The sequence below is a fragment of the Pseudonaja textilis genome, chromosome Z (genome assembly GCF_049901715.1).
Source record: "Pseudonaja textilis isolate UNSWEBS1 chromosome Z, rPseTex1.2, whole genome shotgun sequence".
In the NCBI taxonomy this organism is placed as follows: Eukaryota; Metazoa; Chordata; class Lepidosauria; order Squamata; family Elapidae; genus Pseudonaja; species Pseudonaja textilis.
The window spans coordinates 47,505,214-47,521,647 of NC_142008.1; the positions used below are offsets into that span (position 1 = coordinate 47,505,214).

The 16,434-nt window shown below is 40.1% G+C and overlaps 1 protein-coding gene across 13 annotated transcripts in view; it reads left to right on the forward strand.

Annotated features, from left to right (window-relative positions):
- Window positions 1–9,782: 9,782 nt before the first annotated feature.
- Window positions 9,783–16,434, forward strand: part of CMC1 (C-X9-C motif containing 1) — a 144,867-nt gene continuing 138,215 nt past the window's right edge. For 8 of the 13 annotated variants that reach the window (XR_015739976.1, XR_015739977.1, XM_087915682.1 and 5 more), the window contains exons 1-2: window positions 9,783–9,847; window positions 12,510–12,590. Coding sequence is in view for 10 of the 13 variants with exons in the window: in XM_087915682.1 (XP_087771808.1) it covers window positions 9,823–9,847; window positions 12,510–12,590 (106 nt within the window). In the remaining 3 variants the exon portion in view is untranslated. The remainder of the gene's footprint in view (window positions 9,848–12,509; window positions 12,591–16,434) is intronic. The other 5 variants (XR_015739978.1, XM_026708267.2, XM_026708268.2 and 2 more) reach the window with 1 other exon arrangement.

Consider the following 16,434-nt stretch of genomic DNA (forward strand, 5'->3'; position numbering starts at 1 on the left):
TTCCAAGAAGGACAGAACAATCGCCCAGGTTCTGGACTGGGTAGGGGAGGGTGGCCGGAAACTAACTATTCAGTTGATTTCGCCCCATTTAAAACTCGCCAGCTAGAGCTCTCTAAGTTGCAGGGATGCCTATTGTGGGGTACCAGAGTGGTCATACCAACCACCCTTCGCATACCCGTCTGAAGATGCTGCACGAGGGCCATCCAGGAATCGTGCGGATGAAGGCGTTAGCTCGAAGCTACGTCTGGTGGCCCGGGATGGACGATCAGATCGCCAAGTGGGTAAGCTCGTGTCGACCCTGTCAAGAATCTAGGGCAGCCCGCCAACCGCCACACCCACAAAGTGGGAAAGTGCCAATGCCCGTGGTCACGGCTTCACATCGACCTGGCCGGGCCAATGCACGGCAAGACCTTCTTGGTGGTCGTGGACGCCTATTCAAAATGGATAGATGTGGCCTTACTTCCACGACCACCACACAGGCAGTTGTTAAAGCCTTGACTCACCTTTTTGTAACTCATGGACTCCTGACACACTGGTATCCGATAATGGCCCCCAGTTCACCTCGAACAATTTAGTAGGTATGTCACAAATCTAGGCATCAGACACGTCCTCACGGCCCCTTTCCACCCCGCCAGCAACGGGTTGGCGGAATGGGCAGTCAGATCAGCCAAGGAGGCGTTAGCCAGATTCGGCCCAGTGGGTTGGCATTCTAAACTGTCTCAATTCCTCCTAAGCCAGCATACCACACCGTGCACAGTTACGAACAAATCCCCGGCTGAGCTGCTGATGGGGAGACGCCTGAGGACTGCCTTAGACAGGCTGCACTCCCCACTACTGTCCAGACACCCCTTTGGGGTCCGACAGTCTGGCCAGGAATTTCGCAGTTCAGGACCTAGTGTTTGCTAGGAACTACGCGGGGGACCCACTGTGGGTGGCCGGGAAGGTCGTGGCTGTCACAGGTCCGAGATCTTATCGGGTCCAACTTGAAGACGGGCGTGTGTGGCGAAGGCACCTGGACCAGCTGCGGGACGACGGAGCAGCCTGACCGGCCCAGACCCGTCTCCACCAGATGAGCCGTGGGCTCCACACCAAGATCAGCTGGGGATCCCCAGAGGGACCAACCTTCTCCAACGGAGCAGAGGAGCAGGCAGTAGACCGGGACTGCCAGCCGGGAGTGCCACCATTTATCCCCAGCGAAGGCAGAGACTTTTCCCTGGCTCCAGTTCCTGCACCGAGCCCTATTCGCCCTCCTACGCACCGGACCAGGGGTCCGCGAACTTGTCTTCGCCCAATGAACCCTCCTGAGTTACGTCGCTCGGGTCGCCAACACAGACCACCGGCGTATCTCAAAGACTATATGTGTTCCCATCTAGGGGGAAGGGTGTTATGTCTTGGGAACCGGTTGGGGCTCCAACCGGTCCGCTCTTTATGCAGATTCAACAACCGTTCCTATTGGCTGGCGCCGTTTGACAGCCGCATATAAAAAGCCGGCTGTCAAGCCAAGCCAGCCGTTGTTCGCTGCGCCAGTCTGCCCGTCACTGGCAGACGCGACAACCACGGTTCATCAAATAAACATTGTTAACCGCATGCCCTGGTCTAGCCTCTCCTTTCCTTCGAACTACAACAGCAGTCATACTGGGACTCTCCGGCTAGGCAAGTGGGGGGTGGGACAGAAAAATATTGGTGTGCTCATTCTAAATTCTAGTTCTTTAAATTATAAAACATGTTGGCAATTTGTATGAAATACTAAAGCAAATAATGCATTCTTTGTAGGCACCATAGTTCATATTAGATTGAGGTTTTGCCAATGCACACTTGAACCTCCTCTTTTTTTGCATAATAGTAACAAAAGCAATAGTAATGGTCTGGAACAAAGCTAATCAACTGAGACTCCAATGGGTCATTTTTCCAATTCATTTTACCTGTTTTATTCATTTTTTCCAGAAAAAACTATTCTCTTTATAGGATCAAATTCACTTTTCAAATTTATTTTTCATCATACTCCTGGATTCAATATCTCAACTGTTCAGTTGTTGCTAACTGATCATCTATCTAAACCGATACATATTTTGAAGTGATTTATGATCTAGAGGTCTACTTGGATTACTGAAACCCCTTTTGTGGAAAACAATTTGAAATAACCATGGCAGAACTCTTTAACATTCACTTACAATTTCCACCAAACAATGCTTTCTCCAGTGCCCTCATAAATCTTCAGTGAACTCTTAACTATGTTACCATACCATATACAGAAAGCATTATACTAAGAAACAGAAACATACAACCAACATGAAAAACTTCCAAATAATAGTCTGTGTATGTCAAAAGTTGTAATTAATTTCCCAACCTCCTTTCCCTTTGAATGCAATTAACATTTGTTTTACTTTTGCTTCTTATTGAAAGTCCTTTCATGATTCACGAGAGGATAATTTATTAATTTATTAATAAACGTTATTAATTTATTTGATTCTTTTTGTTAGTTTTTATTGTTTTAAATGTGGCTTTATATTCTATAAGCCGCCTCGAGCTGCCATGGGTGAATAGGCAGCAATATAAATTCAATAAATAAATAAATAATACATTTAATAAACTGAAGTTTATAGGAGACAAGTTACATAGAGTTTATATTTTGCGATTACATTAAATATTGTTGAACTCTTTGTCCAGAGTGATTTGACTTTTTATTTTATTTTATTTTGTTAACCACACATTAAACAGATTATAGTTCCCTTTCTCTCAGATACAGAAGGTGTGGAGACTTCTGAAATAGATAATTAATCTCTTTTGCTATCTATAGTTTCATAGTTAACACTGTCTTGGTTGAAGTGTAAAAACACATTTGCACTTTAGAAAACGGGTGATTAGTTAATCAAATGACAATATGAATGGTAGACAAACACAAAAATGATTGCAAGGTGGAGCTATTTATGAGCAGCCACATTTTGTCCAATTTATTATTTATAAATTGCAGTTTCTTGTACTTTGGTAGTTTTGTATTCAATATGGTTCAGTTTCATAATTACGGCCCTGCACCAATTTAATCTAGCAATCTCTCTCTTCCTTTGGCCACATGTTCACTCCAATAGTGAACTGCAATGAGTAGGGCAAGGATTTCTATGACATGTCATATTTTTTCGGAAACCTATATTTGGATTTATAAATTAAAAGATATTTTAGAATAATCTGATGAGAATTAGATACTTTTATTTTGCATGAAAAGCCATATTTTGACTTTTTAAAAGTGATATGTCATATTTCTGCTAACTTTTGTAAAAAAATGTCATATTTTGATCATATTTTTGTCTTTGGAAACCCTTAAATTAAGCCAGCAAGTTTAAGCCAGCAAAGAAAGTGAGAATTCACCTGGTTTTTTCTTTTTTATTAGTTTTCCAAGTCAGAGAGTGTCTGTATCTATGTAAGAGAGAGAGAAAGAGAACAAAGGCTTCTTTCATGACCAGGCCTGACAAAAAGGTGAAAATTTGCCTGTTTTGTTTTGTATTTGTTCTACAGCTCAGGTGTATATATGTGTTTGAGATGGTGGAGACACATGAAAATTGCAATCTGATTTCAACATGCCTAAAAGTAGATGTCCAGCCAATGTAAAATTATGGCGTCCTGTTCAAGAATTTGGGGAGATTTTCAATAGCGATGATGGTATTTTGTTCTGTAAATTGTGTGAAGTTAAGATATTGGCCCAAAAGCATTTTAATACTCAACAACATTGTGAAACTGTGAAACACAAGAGTTATTTAGTGAAATTTACCTTCATTGAGAACAACAGGTAATATCTACTTTTTGAGAGCTTATTCTTCAATAGCAGGTTCATCAAATATCCAGTCAAAATTTTGTAAAAATCTCTCTACAATGATGGTTACTTCAACTATCACTTTAAGGAAATTGGGTCGTGGTAGCCTTGGTAGTACACCAGACACTCGATTCCAAATGAATCACTTCCAAGGAAAACTTACATCTCTGCCTGCTATGAAGATGTATTAGGAAAGATAAGTTCTGCTGATGACAACAATAAGATATGGGTTTCAATAGATGAAACATGTAAATGGAATGATATGTGGCCAGTGTTATTATTGGCACTCTGAAATGTGTCAGGCCCTGGTGAAATACTGCTTCTAACCAGGCGTGGGCTTCAGCCGATTCATGCAGATTTGGCCAAACCTGATGGTTCAGCAAACCAGTAGTTCCGATGCCTGGCTGGCCCAGCCCACCCTGTACCTCCCAGGAATCCCCATGTGGCCCATTTTGGATTGCAGGTAAGTGCAAAGGCTCGGGGAGGGCAAAAAATGGGCCTCCCAGAGGCTCAGGGAAAGCCTCTGAAGCCTGGGGAGGGCAAAAAAATGGCCTCTGGAAGTTCCAGGAGTCTGGAAACGAGCCCATTTCCTTCCTTCCAGAGAGCTTCCGGAGCCTGGGGAGGGCGAAAACGAGTTCCCCTGGCCTGTTTTTGCTCCCAGGGTGGTGCAGGAGGCCAACTAGGCCACATACACCAGGCCATGCCCACCCAGCAACTGGCAGAAAACTGGTTGTTAAATTCTTTGAAGCCCACCACTCCTTCTAACATGAAATTCTACAAAAAACAAACAATTCCACTAGTGCTATCTTCTTTGATGATTTTATGAAACTGCTCTGGCTGGATGGAAAGAGAAACATCTTTCTCTGTAACAGATGCTACTCGATACATAACTAAAACAGCCAAAGGATTAAATGTCTCTAATTTGAAATGGGAAAAAATGTTTATTAAGAAGTGTTTCATACAGATATGTCTTCTATCTATCACTCTTCCTTTTACCATTGCCTTCTGTCTTCTCACACAGAACAATGGGTTGTGTGTATGTATGTATGTATATATGTATGTGTTCTGTCTCACCTGTGGCCACGAGGTGAGAGTCCAAATGTCCAAAGGAAAAAACACGAATAGACAATATCAGGAACAACAGAGTTAACTATCCTTTGGCTGAATTCGTGGTTGGCAGTTTTCCCAGAAGCTGTCTGCAAATTCTGATAACGAGCAGAACTATAAATCAGAGACGAACAGCAAACAGAATTACTTTGTCCAAACTGCAAACGCAAATTAACAAGTTTGACCCGAACGGGGATTCAGAGCTAACACGCCTCCTTATATTCCCTGAGGGGCATGTCAGTCTCTTTCCTCAGTCCCTGATTCGACGTCTCCTTCCAGTTTGTGCTTGACGTTTCTGCTTACATCTGTTCCTTGCATCAAACCAACATTCTTCGGTTTGATCTTCATCCAAGGACTCCGGCACGTTCTCCTGCTTATCTGCCGACACCTGAGGCATAACTAATGAGGAAGGTCCTGGAGAGGATGAGGATTCCGAAACTTCCAGCAAAGCAGGTTCAAACCCCAATGCCAAGTCCTCCTCTTCCTCCTGACTCCCATTTATGTCACCCAACAAGGCAGGCTCAAACCTTAATGCCAGATCTTCCTCATCACTCGAGCCTATGTCTTCTGACAGGGCAGGTTCAAACCTCTGAGTCACAACATGTATGTATGCATGTATATGTACACACATATACATATACGCACATGTATATACACAGACATATGTTCACACACACACACACACACACACACACACACACACACTGAGCATGTTTGTTGATTGTACATGATTCTTACCTGGTGGGATGCAGGCAAAGTATGTTAGATTTGTTGAGCCTTCGAAGGTAAACAAGGTCAGCAAACAGCAGTTGTTAAGAAATATTGGTATGTGTTTGTACCTATGTGTGTGTATGAAAACAATATCATCAAAGAGGATAGCAGTAGTGAAATTGGCGGGGGGGGTTGTAGAGTTTCACATGTTAGAAGCAATACTGGTGTACTTCTCAAAAAAAATTAGGGCCACATTCATGCCTGATTAGAGCATGTAACATGAAATCCTCCTATAACCCCCCTCTATTTCCACATATACCTAATATAAGGTATGCTGCCATATACACTGCTCAAAAAAAATAAAGGGAATACTTAAATAACACAATGTAACTCCAAGACAACCACACTTCTGTGAAATCAAACTGTCCACTTAGGTAGCAACACTGACAATCATTTGACAATCATTTTCACATGCTGTTGTACAAATGGAATAGACAACAGTTAGAAAGCATAGGCAATTAGCAAGACATCCCCAATAAAGGAGAGGTTCTGCAGGTGGTGACCACAAACCACTTCTCAGTTCCTATGCTTTCTGGCTGATGGTTTGGTCACTTTTGAATGCTGGCGGTGCTTTCACTCTAGTGGTAGCATGAGACGGAATCTACAACCCACACAAGTGGCTCAGGTAGTGCAGCTCATCCAGGATGGCACATCAATGCGAGCTGTGGCAAGAAGGTTTGCTGTGTCTGTCAGCGTAGTGTCCAGAGCATGGAGGCGCTACCAGGAGACAGGCCAGTACATCAGGAGATGTGGAGGAGGCCGTAGGAGGGCAACAATGTAGTGTCAGGACCGCTACCTCTGCCTTTGTGCAAGGAGGGACAGGAGGAGCACTGCCAGAGCCCTGAAAAATGACCTCCAACGGGCCACAAATGTGCATGTGGCTGCTCAAACGGTCAGAAACAGACTCCATGAGGGTGGTATGAGGGCCCAACATCCACAGGTGGGGGTTGGGCTTACAGCCCAACACCCTGCAGGACATTTGGCATTTGCCAGAGAACCCCAAGATTGGCAAATTCGCCACTGGCGCCCTGTGCTCTTCACAGATGAAAGCAGGTTCACACTGAGCACATGTGACAGATGTAACAGGGTTTGGAGACACCGTGGGGAACGTTCTCTTGCCTGCAACATCCTCCAGCATGACCGGTTTAGCAGAGGGTCAGTAATGGTGTGGAGTGGCATTTCTTTAGGGGGCCGCACAGCCCTCCATGAGGTAGCCTGACTGCCATTAGGTACTAAGATGAGCTCTTCAGACCCCTTGTGAGACCATATGCTGGTGCGGTTGGCCCTGGGTTCCTCCTAATGCACGACAATGCTAGACCTCATGTGGTTGGAGTGTGTCAGCAGTTTCTGCAAGATGAAGGCATTGATTCTATGCACTGGCCCGCTCGTTCCCCAGACCTGAATCCAATTGAGCACATCTGGGACATCATGTCTTGCTCCATCCACCAACGCCACATTGCATACAGACTGTTCAGGAGTTGGGAGATGCTTTAGTCCAGGTGTGGGAGGAGATCCCTCAGGAGACCATCCGCCACCTCATCAGGAGCATGTTCAGGCATTGTAGGGAGGTCATACAGGCATGTGGAGGCCACACACAGTACTGAGCCTCATTTTGACTTGTTTTAAGGACATTACATCACAGTTGGATCAGCCTGTAGTGTTTTTTTTCCACTTTAATTTTGAGTGTAACTCCAAATCCAGACCTCCCTGGGTTGCTAAATTTTATTTCCCTTGATAATTTTTGTGTGATTTTGTTGTCAGCACATTCACCTATGTAATGAACAAAGTATTTAATAAGAATATTTCATTCTAGGATGTCTTATTTTTGTGTTCCCTTTATTTTTTTGAGCAGTGTATTAAGTAGAAATACAATAGATGTCTTTTTGGAATTTCTCTGCTGTTTCCATCATTCATTATGATGGATGATGATAGCAATACTATCTTAAGTACCCTACCTTCTCTGAATCCAGTTTGCACATCTGGGCTTTGTCATTCAATGTATTGTTAATTCATAATTTATAGTTGCAAAGTCCTGAGTGCTATCTTACCGGTCAGATAAGTTGAACACTTCAATTCTTTGAGCATTCTTTATACTACCTTTTTTGATATTACAATATAACTTGGAAAAAATACCTTAAATATAACTTGAAAAAAAAGTTTAATTTTTTTTTTCTGAATCCCCCGGCCACTGTTTTTTTGCTATACATATTTACAAACTATATGAAGTGCATTAATTACACTACTTTGTAAGATTCTAAACAGTTACCTTGTATTTTATCAACTTCTCAAGCTCTGTTGTTAGCAACATTTTCTAGGGCCCATGTACTTCACTTCCAGATGTGAGGCTTTTTGTTGATTAAGTAAAACTCTGGATTTTCTTTCGAAGTATGTAGTCCATTTGATTTCCATGGAGATTCTTAGTCATCTAGATCATGGTTATTCCAAAGGTGCTTTTTTAAAAGGCAATTTGACTTTGTTTTTCCTTGAAGACATATTGCTTCTCCTCTAAGAAGTTTCTTCAGCCTCTTCAGAAAAAGCACCTTTGGGACATCCATTTGATTTCATTGATATCCATCTGATGATCTCTTTATATAAAGTTATATTTTATCCTAAAAAATATTTTCAAGAGAAATCTTATTACTATATCTTTGCAGAACATTGCTAGTCTATCAGTTTCATATACGAAATCCCAATTTTTCTGTTATTCCAGATTATTTACTACTGATTTTAGCCTTACATGCAATTAATATTAAGTTTTTTTGTACTGTACTGATATTGTATTGCAAATTAACATAGAACTATTTAGTACTGGTGTCCTTACTATTTATGGTTAGAGCATAGATTGGGATTAACATTGTATTGAAAAATTTGCCTTGGACTTCAATTGAGCATAATTCTTTAAAACAAGAATGCATGATGTCCCCTATCTACAGATAACTGCAAAACAAATGTTGCCTATGAAAGAGTGCTATTAGAAGATTGAGAGTATGAATGTATGTGTACTTTTTATGCAGAAGGCACTGTGCTGTTGACTGAGGTCTGATATTTGTAGTGATATAGTAAGAAATAAGATACCAAAAATTAATGCTTCAAAAATATTGTATTGCATAAGAGATATTGTACCAAAAGTTAATTGTGAAAGATGCAATAGTTGTGCTTAACAGAAAGGTAAGCGTACAAGGTATGCAAGAAACAAGAACAAGTAAATTACATTATGTATTATGTAGTTTCTTGTGAACAAACAATGTAGAAGGAAGTTAAGAATTAAGAATAAATGGGTATTGAATGAATAAACACTGAACAGAAAAGTGACTGTCAACTCTAAATAGATTCACCTGGTTTGAAATAAAGAAAATTAAATCTGAGTTGCAAAACAAACTTATGAAATGAATTGAACAGAAAAGATAACAAATAAATTCATTTATTGAATCTTTCAATTTGATGAAATTGTTAATCCTGAAAAATTAGGATTTTTTGGTAGGCTATGAAAAGTGACCTAAAAAAACGTAAGCAAGGTCAGGCTAGAAAAGTACCACCACCAAATCCTAGCCTTGTAAGCTATAGGAAAGTCAATAAACTATCCAGAAGATGGTGACAACTCCTTGTATGAAACTGCATGAATTTGTCCCTATATCCCCTTAAAAGTTGTTAGTGCCAACTTCTCTCGGTCTTTCAATGCGCACACACATCTGGGGACTTTTCCTGAAAAGGGAGAAGATGCTACATTGATTCTTCAAACTTCTCTTTTCTCAGCTTTAATGTCAGATTCTCAGTCATCCAGATTATGGTTGTCCCAAAGGCACGTTTTCAAGAGGCAATGGATTTCCTGGTTTTTCTTCGAAGACGTTTCGCTAAAAAAGCTTTTTGGATGAGAAGGAAAACTAGGTTACAGCGCTCGCTCTTCCAGGTCAATACCCTCCAATACTTAGGGGCCGCTGCTTCGCATTTCTGCGGGACCGCTCTTCTCTACCCGCTACAGAATCTCTTTGACGCAGGGGCGGTACGAGCTCAGGAGGATGTTTTTGTTGGGTGACGTAGAGGACAAAGGCTGTAGAGGTCGCGTTTCCGGGGCTGTGAGTTTGCGCATGAATTGTTTCCTGCTTCGAGCACTAACTGCTCCTTGAGGCAAGGAGCTGCCGATGGAGTCTGTCTGTAGTACTGCAGGTAGGGGCAGTTATTTCCCCTGCTATTTATGCACAGGACTCACAGTGTGGTGAAGGGCTTCTACAATCAGCAGCACTGCTCTTTCCCTCTCATATGTTGTAATTCTGCTTTTATTTTTCTCTGAATTTACACTGGGGTTTTCCGGATAGTTTGGGATTGCGGTTCCCAGCCAGCAAGGAATAGACCAGGCTGGATAGAAAGGTGGAGAAAATATTGAGGTTATCAAAACAATGCTTTAAACATCCCATGCTTTTCCTAGTAAGCAGATTTCCAGATTCATTGTTCCATTCTTGAAACTCTGGGTTATTAAGTCATTAGAGACTGAAGTTATATTAAAGAGGCAGTGTTGCTTTTTGACTCAAGATTTGTGAGTAGTTTTAGTGCTCCCACGTTTCACTTTCTAGTGGGCAAAAATGACGTTCACCAAGGAAGATTATTTTCATTTATATTAAGTCAGAATGCAGCAGTTTTAACCTGTTTGTGTTCCCAAATGATTAGAATGATTACATATATTACTTTTTAAACAATACAACAATTTAACTAAAAATATAAAAAGAACTATCCTAATCTTGAGTGGGAAGAGAGATAATATAAAACTATGTTAAAACATTATTTTTATTAGGAATCTTCAGGTTTACAGAATACTATGCAAACTTGAGTTTCTGAGGGAATGATCTTCATCAGATTAGAGTTGGTTGAAGTAAAGGCATACAATGTGGCTAAGGGCAAGGGTGGCTCAGAGATAATAGATTTCTAAGGGAGACATGTCTTAAACAACTTTCATCAGGTTTGTATGCTACAAATATCCCTCAGTATTTATAAACTATGATGCTGTGATAACATTGAACATGTTACATTGATTGAGGACTGCTTTTACCTCCCTCTTGCTTTTTCTTCTAAGCTGTTGCTAAAGTTTTATTTATATGTTTTACTTAACTTCTATGGTGCCTTTTTTCCAAGCCAGAATGCCATTGCTGAAAGAAATATCCTGTACAAAGCTAGCCTGGCAATCAAACATATATATATATATGTGTGTGTGTGTGTGTGTGTATGTTCGGGTATTTTCCCACGTCATTGTAGTTGTGCTTTTAAAGTTGTAGCAATGTTTCGGCAGAATCTCATCTGCCATCATCAGGCTTCTGTATAGTGTTCATCTGGTCACCTGAACACTATACAGAAGCCTGATGATGGCAGATGAGATTCTGCCAAAACGTTGCTACAACTTTAAAAGCACAACTACAATGATGTGGGAAAACACCCGAACAAAGCTGAATGCCATATATATGTATGTATGTATGTATGTATGTATGTATAGTTCTATAACCTGTACATACTTACACATTGTTCTAACCCAATGTTTTTCAAACTTGGCAACTTTAAAACTTCTACTTGCATCCCACACATCTTAAAGTTGCCATATTTGAAAAACGTTGTATACATAATTTGCCTATAGTGACTGCATTGTATTACAGATTAGTACAATGTGTGAACAGTGTAGTTCTCCACTTAATCTAATCTCCTTTGTTCTAACAGTGGCTTGTCGGTTTATCAGCCAGAAGTCTTAGCTCCTATTACTTGATCTTTTTAACCAAACATATGCGAAATGAACCAGGGATGTTTTGCATTCAGAACTATTACAAATCTGCTGCCCTTTCTAGGTCCACAGTGGCCCTAGTTAAAATGATAACATAGTTAGACAATTTTAATTCAAAATATAATCCTAAACCTTATAATAATGACTTTTAGATTGCTTTCTTTTCTGCTTCGCATCTGTTGAGATTCTGTTGAGATAACTACAGTATATATTTGGAAGCTGCTTTCCCATTCCATAATAACACAGAAACTTTTGGAGATGAAAAAGGCCATACATGCAGCCTTATTTAGTGACTAGTGATCCAGGCATCAAGCAAAACAATCACTAAGTTCTTCTTTTTCTGTATCTAGATTAAACTTTAAACTACCAGAATGAAGTTACTTTCTTGGCTTTGTCATTGGCCAAAAATAAGTTACCAATACATATTTATGGTAGTAGCAAAATACTAGCAGATGTACTAGACTCTGTGTTTCTTACATTCACATAGCATGCAGTTATTTGTTAAGAGCCTCCACTTGAGCACATTGGTTTACATTTAGGCACTCCAACTCTAAACCTATTCATGGTCCTCCAAGTAGTATAAAGTCAAGATCCTTCAGCCATATCCTTCTTTAATGCTATTCTTTGCTTCCTCTATCTTTTAATTTGATTTTGTTCTCGTGTACCCTTAATAATGCTTGTTCTTGCCATAAAGCTGTCTCTAGATCTGAGTCAGCAGACTTGGGGAATATGTCCATTCAAAGGATGTTGAGGATCATTCTCTTGCTTAGATCTCTCAGCATCTGCTGCTATCTTTCTCCCGATCATGGGTTGGGCAATGCCAGTGAGACAATGTTTTCTCAGTGGGTATAGGTTTGAGACAATGTGCACTAAGCATACTGCTTCATTAATAGCAATATCAACTTATTTCACATGTGCAGATGTGCCCCATACTGTGTTGCAGAGACGCTCAAGGCCAAAGCTTATGTGCGCAATGTAGATAGATGGTAGATATTTGTTGTTAGGGGCTGGTTGATCGTTTATATATATGTTATGCAACACTGGAGACAATTCACTTCCTTTTTGCAGCCTGTTCTTCTGCATCCTCCATCTATTGTTCTTACCATCACATAAAATCTTCGCTTCTGGAGGAAGCTGCTAATGACTTTGGTAAGCTTATTGTCTCTAGTGATATTATTTAACTTGTGCAGCATTATCCTATGGTTAATCATATGTGCAGTTAGGTTGATGAAAGCCAATCCAGTAATTAGCTTTCTTTCTAAGCCATCCTCAATCACTAAATGAAAAATCACAAACTGCAACTGCAACTGCGACCTTGCCTATGATTTTTCACAGGACAGTGCTTATTAACTGACATGATTAAAAGATGCTGCAAAAGATGCTGTGGCCATTGATTGTAAAGTTAATTTTTCATTACTGTCCAAAGTAATCATTGTCTGAATCAGTCACTGAACAAAGGCTATATGTATTTGATGCACTTGAGATTATCAGAGGATAACATAAAATACAAAGTAAATAGTGCCATGTCAAATGGATAGGTGGGGAATGGATTCCCCCTCTCAATTCCCCCTCTCAATTACTGGTTATAAATATAAAAATATTATGCTCTGTTCATGCTACCTTAGGATTATGGATTGATTATGGGTAGTACTATGCTTCTAATGGCAAGAACCTGCACTGAGATTTGACAATCATGGTTGCTGGGAGTGCCAGATGTTGAAGGAAAAGTGGCAGGGGGTTTAGACTGGGGTCGCCAACCTTTTGGATCTCAGAGACCACCAAACTCATAATTTTAAATCTTGGGGACCACTAATATGAATTTTGACTGATGGTGGCTTGCTGACTTTGGTGGGAAAGAGAGAGATCTGATCTAACCTCCCCCCCCCATACACACACACACACACACGCACACACAAACACACAGAGGCAGGGGTGGGATTCAAATTTCTTAACCAGTTCTTGGGTGTGGCCTAATTTGTGGGTGTGGCTTGGTGGTCATGTGACTGGGTGGGCATGGCTTGTATGTAAATATTATAAATATTTATGTAAATATTGATTTTTTTAAATTAAAAAATGAGCAACTTTTACCCACAATCAGGCAAAGCAGGCAGGCAGATTGTGTTGGTCACAGATTCAGAGATCTATCTTTCTACCATCGGCTACCTAAGTCTGTCACATAAAATTTGCTTGCAAGCAAACTCATAAAATTTGCTAGCAAGCAATCTCACGAAATTAAATCACAACACGCCATGTATGTAAATATTGAATTTTTTATTTTAAAAAATGAGCAATTTTTACCCAAAATCAGGCAAAGCAGGCAGGCAGATTGAGTTGCTCACAGAATCACAGATTCATTTAGAGATCTGTGTTTCTGCCACTGGCTATCTGAGTCTGCAATTGAATAAGAGAACCTTTAGTCCTAAGGGAGGTTCGCAAAGCTGAAGATCTAAAGATAAACTAGAAAGCAAGAAATCCAATGATTTCCTGCTTTCTAGCTAATCTAAATCTCCCAGAACAGCAGAACAGCTGATGGTTGGAAAAAAAGGCAAAATAGCAACTTAGCAGGCAAATTTGCCAGGTAAGGAGTGAGTGGCCGGAGGGTTCCTGCGGCCCACTGGTTGGCGACCACTGGTTTAGACTATACGAGTTGTCAAAACAGAAGGTAGGGGGTGGGGTTGGTCTACACCTATCTAGGAATTAACTTTTTTTCTCTTTATTTGCCCTTGTATATGCATAAACAAATATGAGTTGTACATGTTTGCATAAGATACTGAATTAGCTTGAATTCCTGTATGTCATATGAATTAAGAATGGAGTAAGGCAGGGTTGTATTCTGTCTCCTCTTTCGTTTGACTTGGCCTTTCACATTGGACGTATTGAGTCCCATGCCCCAAAGCTGTCAACTACGAAGATCCCACTTCTCCTTTATGCTGACAATGCGGCCCTCCTTTCATTGTCAAGGCCAGGTCTGAAAAGATTACTTTCTGCATTCGGCTCTTACTATGCTGAGAACCACTTGTCCATTAATTATGACAAATCCAAAGTATTGGTGTTCTCTAGAGCCTGGAAATTGTATAACTGGGCTATCAATGGTAATGCTGTTAAGCAGGTTTTCCATTTTAAGTATTTAGATATTCAATTTCACAACACCAGTGCTTGGACTAGACATCGAACCCAGGTGCTGAATTCGGCCTCCTGTAGTCATCAGCAGATTTTAAGATATTTTTATACCCAGGGAGGCCAGTTTATTCCTTCTGCTCTGCGTATTTACAGAACCAAAACTTTGGCTCAAACTCTTTACGGATTTCCCATATGGATACGGGGCTTCAAGGATTGTATTGAAAGAACCCAAGCTGTCTTTCTTAGAAAACTTCTGGGTCTTCCTCCTTGTGTTGGTTTTGCTCTGATGTACCTGGAACTGGGTACTCGATCAGTCGAATGTATGGCGTGGATTAACACCTTTAAATGGTGGGTTCGGGTGCTCTTTCTGGCAGTACCTGGTAGCTACCTCTCCTGGCGTTCGCTGACTCTCGTATTTCTCATTGGGAGAGGGAGCTGATGAAGAAATTACACCTGCTAGGTTTTACGGGGAATGCCCTGAGAGATTATGACCTTAAAGACGCCCAATTTATGGTAGTCCAATGACTTGTGGACATTGACTTGCAATATCTTGCTCCCCTCTGATCTTCAGCCAATTTAATAATTACGGACTGAGGATGGCTTCCTATTTTTACACTCTAACCATTCCCAAGTATAGAAGAGGTTTCTCCCTAGCTCGCTTTAATGTCTTGCCCTCTGCACTACTGGATGGGCGATTTAAGAGGCTCCTGATTAACGAGCGGCTATGCCCCTGTGACAGAGCTGAGGTTGAAACTGTGGAGCATGTCCTTTTATATTGCCCTATGTATAATATAGGCAGATCTAAGTTACTGTCTCTCCTTGAAATAGACCTTTCTAGACCCAATGTTAGTCATCTGTTCTTAATTTTTTAGGGGATGACTCCTTATACATCACTTCTCAGGTTTCCAATTTTTTTTTAAGAGCTGTAACCAGAGGAGAACGCTGTAATTACCCTTAGTTAAGTTTTTGGTGACCAATTGTTCATGACTAATTTTCCCATGTTCTTCTTTTGTTGTACTTGTGTTTTGGTCTGTGACCACAAATAAAGTATTATTATATTAGGAAAATAGGTATGTCATATGAGGCATTGAATATTAGCTATATTTTGCATATTCTACCTTAACAATTGTTAGTCAAACAAAATATGACATAAATGATTTTATGGAACAAGCCTGAAAGTTGTTGAGTTGAAAATACAAATACAATCTTTTGGTACAAACGGAAATATTGTTGAATTGAAAATTAAATTTATTGATACTTTTTGGGCTGCATTTATACTTACATGTTTTGCTTGTAAATGATTTTAATTGTATTTATATACATCCTGAACAGATTGTAAGAGCTGTTTTAAATCTTTGTTTAAAATATTCTCCCAGGCCTTTATGGCTGGTTTAGATATTATTCCATTTACATAACATAAAACAAACTATCTTACAGTTTCATAAATGCTAATCCTAATTTTACATTATGTATCAGTGCTTATTAAAAGAGAAAATTGAACAAAGCCCAAAGCTTATCAAATAACTTTAGGGCACATTAATAAATTTAATATAACCAAACAAAAGCAATTAGCTTGCTTCTTTAAAAAATGGGAAGATGTGGGAGGGAAAAATGAGTTATATTCTTATATAAAAAATCTCTCAGATGTAACTATTTATGTAGCAAGAAAAGATTCCACTATTAGTAGTAGAAATATCCTTTACTGTGCAAACAACATCTTCATAAGTTGATTTCTATCAGGGTCATGTGGAAAATATATTTTTTCTTGTCCATTCATTGCAGCTTTCGATGCTGTTTAAATACTAAAAAGTATGGCACCTTAGTTGAACACATGCAGTTCACAAGTCTAGCTTATTAAGCAGTCGGATACTAG